The 7,500-nt window shown below is 50.0% G+C and overlaps 2 protein-coding genes across 2 annotated transcripts in view; both read left to right on the top strand.

Moving 5' to 3' along the window:
- Positions 1-609, top strand: part of syt11a (synaptotagmin XIa) — a gene marked incomplete at both ends in the record, with an annotated part of 20,509 nt that extends 19,900 nt beyond the window's left edge. The window contains 2 exon segments of the mRNA XM_083680781.1: positions 1-77; positions 299-609. The exon segment at positions 1-77 is cut by the window's left edge and continues 44 nt beyond it. Of these exon segments, the coding sequence (XP_083536907.1) occupies positions 1-77; positions 299-609 (388 nt within the window).
- A 6,579-nt stretch (positions 610-7,188) lies between these two features.
- The window catches only part of rit1 (Ras-like without CAAX 1), a 6,594-nt gene continuing 6,282 nt past the window's right edge, over positions 7,189-7,500 (top strand). Inside the window, exon 1 of the mRNA XM_083680786.1 lies at positions 7,189-7,500. This exon is cut by the window's right edge and continues 28 nt beyond it. The gene's annotated coding sequence lies outside the window, so the exon portion shown is untranslated.

Raw genomic sequence — 7,500 nt, 5'->3', positions numbered from 1 at the left:
TGTCACTCACAGACTCAACGTGGTGGTGCTGAAGGCCAAGCACCTGCCCAAGATGGACATCACAGGCCTGTCAGGCAGTGAGTACACACACACACACACACACACACACACACACACACACACACACGCCTATGAGAAGCACCTTTATAACACACACACACAAGTTTCTCCCTCACATACCCTCATCTCACCCCCCTCCCCCACCTCCTCCCCTCTCTCTCTCCTCCTCCCCCACCTCCTCCCCTCTCTCTCTCCTCCCCCCCCCCCCGTCCCCCCCCCCCCCCCCCCCGTCCCTCAGACCCGTACGTGAAGGTCAACGTCTTCTACGGCCACAAGCGCATCGCCAAGAAGAAGACCCACGTGAAGAAGTGCACCCTGAACCCCGTCTTCAACGAGTCCTTCGTCTACGACGTCCCGGCTGAGCTGCTGTCCGACGTCTGCGTGGAGTTCCTGGTCGTCGACTTTGACCGCACCACCAAGAACGCGGTGGTGGGCCGCCTGGTGCTGGGGGGCCAGAGCCTCATGCCCTCCGGTGCCACCCACTGGAGGGAGGTCTGCGACAACCCTCGCCGGCAGATTGCCAAGTGGCACGACCTGGGAGAGTACTAGAACACTCCTCTGACCTGGGAGAGTACTAGAACACTCCTCTGACCTGGGAGAGTACTAGAACACTCCTACGACCTCTGACCTGGGAGAGTACTAGAACACTCCTACGACCTCTGACCTAGGAGAGTACTAGAACACTCCTACGACCTCTGACCTAGGAGAGTACTAGAACACTCCTACGACCTCTGACCTGGGAGAGTACTAGAACACTCCTCTGACCTGGGAGAGTACTAGAACACTCCTCTGACCTGGGAGAGTACTAGAACACTCCTACGACCTCTGACCTGGGAGAGTACTAGAACACTCCTCTGACCTGGGAGAGTACTAGAACACTCCTACGACCTCTGACCTGGGAGAGTACTAGAACACTCCTCTGACCTGGGAGAGTACTAGAACACTCCTACGACCTCTGACCTGGGAGAGTACTAGAACACTCCTCTGACCTGGGAGAGTACTAGAACACTCCTACGACCTCTGACCTAGGAGAGTACTAGAACACTCCTACGACCTCTGACCTAGGAGAGTACTAGAACACTCCTACGACCTCTGACCTAGGAGAGTACTAGAACACTCCTACGACCTCTGACCTAGGAGAGTACTAGAACACTCCTAGGTCCTGAAACATCCAGTTCTCTCTCAGAGAGGGTGGTCTCTTATCTATCTTACCCCCTACTACTTCTTACCCCTGACCAAGGTCCCCGACACCTAACCAAGGTCCCCGACACCTGACCAAGGTCCCCGACACCTAACCAAGGTCCCCGACACCTGACCAAGGTCCCCGACACCTGACCAATTTGTCAGTGGTGACAAATTACTGATTGATTATTTTAAAATGTTAGTCATTTGGATTTGGTCCAATCGGTTGGGTCCCTGTGTAAAGGGGGTGGGGCTAAGGCTGATCCAATCAGAGTTCACACCAGAGAGTGCATCATAACCGCTTTCTCTCATCCTCTAGCCCCTCCCCCATCTAGCCCCACCCCCACATCTGCATACAGTCACTAGAACATTCTATTACTTGCATGTCAGAACAAATGAAAAAACCTACGTGAGGAAGAAGGTGATGACGTTACTGTTACTGGTAACTCTGCATTAACTTCCTCTTTTATTACATTTGATGGGAACATTTGACATCAGGAGTCACCTGACACTGCACAACACTGGGGGGTGTGGGGGTTTCGGGGGGGGGGGGGGTCATGGCGATTTGGGTGTGTGGTTAATTTATACATGAGGCATGGATGTTTTATAGGGGGGTATTATGGGAGAGAAATGAAGAAGAGCAAGTTCATTTAGGGATTGACTTTTCAACCAGATGTTAAAAATGTCAGGGTTTTTTACAGGTGTTAGAAATGTCGGGTTCTGGTCAGTTTGCGGAGCGTGGAGACTAGTTATAAGAGAATAATGATTTGATTTCCATGTGGTTAGTTAACAGCAGGTTAGTTAACAGCAGGTTAGGCTGCGGGGATGTCCTGATGAGGTGTTACTGTGGATGGGTTAGGGTTAACCCTGACCCTAACCCTAACCCTAACCCTGATGAGGTGTTACTGTGGGTGGGTTAGGGTTAATGTTCAGGACCTCTGCTAATGTCACCCTGAATGCTGTTAACTGAACCTTTTAACTTAATTTGCACATATTCTTTTTTTTTTTTTTTTAAAGAGCTGATGTGATTGGATGAAAAAATGAAACTGTAGCCATGTAGCTGTAGGGCTGACATGGTCCTCCAGACGGTTATGGACTGAGTCAGGAGAGGCTGGGGGAGGTAGAACACCAGGGGAGGCTGGGGGAGGTAGAACACCAGGGGAGGCTGGGGGAGGTAGAACACCAGGGGAGGCTGCTGGAGGTAGAACACCAGGGGAGGCTGGTGGCGGTAGAAATCGGAGGACTGACTCATTGTAATGCATGGAATAGAATGAGGAATGGTATCAAACACATGTGAGATTTCTACCTCCACCAGCCTCCCCTGACTGAAACCCTGCCAGTAGAGGACTAACCGCTGGAATACCTGTCCACCTACTGTCTGTCTGACAGCTCTGAGACCCTGTCATCCCCATCCACCTACTGTCTGTCTGACAGCTCTGAGACCCTGTCATCCCCATCCACCTACTGTCTGTCTGACAGCTCTGAGACCCTGTCATCCCCATCCACCATGCTTTACACTCATCCTCCCAGCATTCATAGCAGCTGGTTCCAGCTCAGCTGAGCCTGGGGTTGGAGCTCACCAATCATACCTTTAACATTCCCACCAGTGTGTTCATGTGTGGTGTGTGAGTGAGAAGTCTCATTTCTGTCTTTAGAAGTTCCACATCCACCATGAACATGGCAACGGAGTCATCCCTCTGTTCTGGTAAACTCTCCTCCACAGGAAACACTTTATAATAACGCTAATTTATAAGCCATTTATAGAAGATTAATAAATAATGACCTCACAGTTAACAAATGAGTATTCCAACATGTTTAAACATTATTAAATGCTTAGTAATTTATGTCATGTATGTATTCATAAACAAATTGATTGATTTGTTAAACAAATCAGTGTTGAGCCTGAAACACAGCATGAGCTTCTTTAGCCAATGCTTGGTGTCGCATGTACAGTCTGACTGGTTGATACTGGAGCCCTGAAAACCCTACTGGAAAGAGACACTGAGTCCTACCAGACACTGAGTCCTACCAGATATTGAGGTCTACCAGACACTGAGTCCTACCAGACACTGAGTCCTACCAGATATTGAGGTCTACCAGACACTGAGTCCTACCAGACACTGAGTCCTACCAGACACTGAGTCCTACCAGACACTGAGTCCTACCAGATATTGAGGTCTACCAGACACTGAGTCCTACCAGACACTGAGTCCTACCAGATATTGAGGTCTACCAGACACTGAGTCCTACCAGACACTGAGTCCTACCAGACACTGAGTCCTACCAGACACTGAGTCCTACCAGACACTGAGTCCTACCAGTCCTGTCTATATGTCGGACACGGAGGCCGACTGATGAGCAGATGCATGCTGGGAGCAAATGTAGTCTGTGGGAGGCAACATGAGTGACTGGGGAGACTAGTACCATGGGGATGAGGATGAGGTGGTCACACAGGGGCGTAGTACACATTCATCAGCTGCACTTTGACCTGCAACCATTTTCTATATCTGAGCAACCTTTTCTGTTTTTACGACTGGTTGATTTGATTAAGTTGTGTTTCTTAGCCATGTAATGTAATGATTTTGCTCTCTTTTGCTACTTTTTGGTAAAGTTGTATATATTGTAACATAGGAGGTAAAGATATTGTTGCTTTTTCCTATCCTTGGAATGGACATATTTATACGATGCTTTGTCTGAATGCGTCCCTTCACTCTCACTTCTGTGATTTTCTCATTTCAGTCTTTATATCCAGGTTTGGTTGAAGCCCTGAGTCTTTGGCGTTCCTTTCCATAGTTATGCGATGTTAGAACTATTGCATATACAGCAGAGGCTCAGTATTCAGATTCCATAGGAACGATCAGGGTGATTTTCAAACGGAAGCGGAATGGGAGGTTTGACCCTGAAAAATCAGAAAATCTAGATTTGACAATCAGGTTAGGACCTCTAAAAACGTCATGAGCCTGGATCTCGTGACTCGTAAATCTCATACAGAAAATGTTTTTGAGCAAGTTGGACAGATTTGATCCCATCATGCAGCAGGTGTTGAAAGGCGCTGATCAGCTCTGATCTCTCAAACGTGGCCGAGGTCTCTGACAAGACCAGCTCAGTAAACAGGTGTGGGTGTGGGCGTGGGCGTGGGTGTGGTGTGGGTGTGGGTGTGGTGTGGGTGTGGGTGTGGGTGTGGTGTGGGTGTGGGTGTGGGCGTGGGTGTGGGTGTGGGTGTGGTGTGGGTGTGGTGTGGTGTGGGTGTGGTGTGGGTGTGGTGTGGTGTGGGTGTGGTGTGGGCGTGGGTGTGGTGTGGTGTGGTGTGGTGTGGTGTGGTGTGGGTGTGGGTGTGGTGTGGGTGTGGTGTGGGCTTGGGTGTGGTGTGGTGTGGGTGTGGGTGTGGGTGTGGTGTGGGCGTGGGTGTGGGGTGGGTGTGGGGTGGGCATGGTGTGGGCGTGGGTGTGGTGTGGGCGTGGTGTGGGTGTGGCGTGGGCATGGTGTGGTGTGGGCGTGGGCGTGGTGTGGGCGTGGGTGTGGTGTGGGCGTGGTGTGGGCGTGGGTGTGGTGTGGGCGTGGGCGTGGTGTGGGTGTGGTGTGGTGTGGGCGTGGAAACACAAACACAGATGTCAGCTTTGAAGTTTCTTTGAACATCACCCTGAAAATGTCAGGGCAATTTACGTAGAAATGAAATTCAAACTCTTTCAAAGGTACATTGTGTCTACAAATCAATTTCAGTGTCTTGAGTTTTAAGGTGTTTCACCAATTGGCTCATCTGCTAAACAATTTTCACTAAATGTAGCCTGTGTACCAACTATACCATTCCCAATGCCTGTGTATGCGCACACGTGTGTGTGTGTGTGTGTTGTGTGTGTGTTTGTGTGTGTGTGCATGCGTGTGTTTACCCTATGGAGGCCCGAAGGCAGGCTGCCATCCCCTCATTCCAGGTGTGAGTACAGATGTGAAGGGGCCAGGGTTTGGCCAGGGTTGGCCAGGGTTTGGCCAGGGTTGGCCAGGGTTGGCCAGGGTTTGACCAGGGTTGGCCAGGGTTGGCCAGGGTTACCCTGGAGGTGCCAACGTGGCCGCTGTGGTGTGCATGATCAAGGTTATTCAATGAAAACAAAATGGCCGACTTCTTGTACCTCGGCTCTGGGTCAGATATGCCAGTGGTGGGGTTGTCTGAGACACAGAAGTCTGAGGAGAGTGTTGTGTTCAGCTGTTAGGTGTTGAGCTGTTAGGTGTTGAGCTGTTAGGGGGCTGGGATCAGTGTTGGCTGGGTGTTGGAGCATGGAGTTAAAAGTGGAGCACAGCAGCTGGTTGACAGGATAATGATGTGGATGTGTCCATCTATCCTGATGGCTGTCACTGGGTCGGTCCACACACACACACACACACACACACACACACACACACACACACACACACACACACCAGACTGTTTATCCTCACACTTCTCAGTGTGCATGACAGTTCATTCCATGTCACACACACACACACACACACACACACACACACACACACACACACACACACACACACTTTACAGTCATTATTCTGACTGAGAAACCGGGGTTGTTTTCCATGATCAATGTTAAACCAGTTTTTGTTCCTGTAGGCATTTCCATTTGTAAATAGCACAGAGGACCTGCATCACATCACAGACTAGTGAAACCCTGTCCCTCTGTCAGCCGTCTGCTGCCTCCTCCTGAACCCTCATAAAGACGCTTTTTTATACATATGGACATTTAAATCTAACCTGTAAACATGACTCTGTCCCACCGTCAGCAGGCAAACTCTCTGCTTCCTGCTTCCTGTCCTAGTAATGCTCCCCTGGAATGGCAAAGGGCTCTCTCTGTAAATGTGTTGACCTTTGGGGCTACCTGTCTCTGTCCCTGTCCCCGTCCCCCGTCCCCCGTCCCCTGTCCCCCCCAGTCCACACCAGGCCTGGGTTCTAATGGTATTTGAAATCATTTCAAATGCAGTGCTTGACTGAGTTTGTCTGGCACAATGGAGCCAATGGAATAGTCTAAAAATTGCAAACCCTGCCCACTTGGCACTCCGGGCATGCCCAAGCAAACGCTCAAAGTATCTGAAAAGATTTAAATACTATTTCGACCGTTGATCATACAGTATACATACACATACATGTACTGTATTTTAACATGGGTTTCAACAGGAAGCTTTTAGACAGCAGCCGCTGCCCTGCAGTTCCTCCCATGGCCACATGGTGTACCCGGCAGGATCGCTCCCCTGACACCCCCCCAGGTCTGCTCCACACACCTCCCCTCCTCCACTCCCCCTCTCTCTCCTCCTCCCCCCCTTCTCCCCCCCTTCTCCTCCTCTCCTCCCCCCTCTCCTCCTCCACTCCCCCTCCTTCTCTTCTCCTCCACTCCCCCTCCCTCTCTTCTCCTCCTCCACTCCCCCTCCCTCTCTTCTCCTCCTCCACTCCCCCTCCCTCTCTTCTCCTCCTCCACTCCCTCTCTTCTCCTCCCTCTCTTCTGCTGTTGTGTGTTGTACATAAAACCTGAGGTTCAGTAAAAAGAGAAGAAGAGATTGGTTCATTGTAACATAAACCCATTGGCTCCACATTGATGATAATGAACCCATTGACTCCACATTGACCCCTGCCTCTGTGTTACCTGCAGGGTTACTGTTAAAGACAGGTACTCTGAGCTGGGTTGAGATTGCATAATGCTATTAAGTCTATGCTGAATATATTACACTAATGCTGACTTGTATGTTGAATTTGTTAACACACTGGATGTGCAAATAAAAAAACTGATACACTACTTCTATGTTTCTGTTGTTCCTTATGAGACTCTCACTCTCTCACACACACACACACACACACACACACACACACACACACACACACAAAATGTCCATATCACGCTTTATTCAATCAAATCAGGCCTTTTTGTCCGTTTAGAGCGAGAGACAATGTATTGAAAAGGCAGCTCCACCTCGACCTCCACAAACAAACACATAAGGAAATAGGTCAACAACAACAAGTCTCCCCAACTTTTAAACCAATCTTCTAAACTTGAAACCCAGACAAACATACACGTTCACAGGTGAAGTGATTCATTGGTGAGCCATCAGCAGGCCTGGTTATTGATTATGTGTCAGTCAGTGTTGAAGGTCACCCTCCTCCTCGTCCTGCAGCGACCCGGCGGGCGGAGGGACCCTGGGACGTCCCAGCGCCGCTGCCCTGCCGCTGTTTACAGGACTTATTAAACATCCACCATTAATTGGCCTTAGCAGTAATTAAGGCAA

Source organism: Argentina silus (assembly GCF_951799395.1).
Source record: "Argentina silus genome assembly, chromosome: 11".
NCBI classification, from domain to species: domain Eukaryota; kingdom Metazoa; phylum Chordata; class Actinopteri; order Argentiniformes; family Argentinidae; genus Argentina; species Argentina silus.
This window is presented reverse-complemented; position numbering and strand designations above follow the sequence as displayed.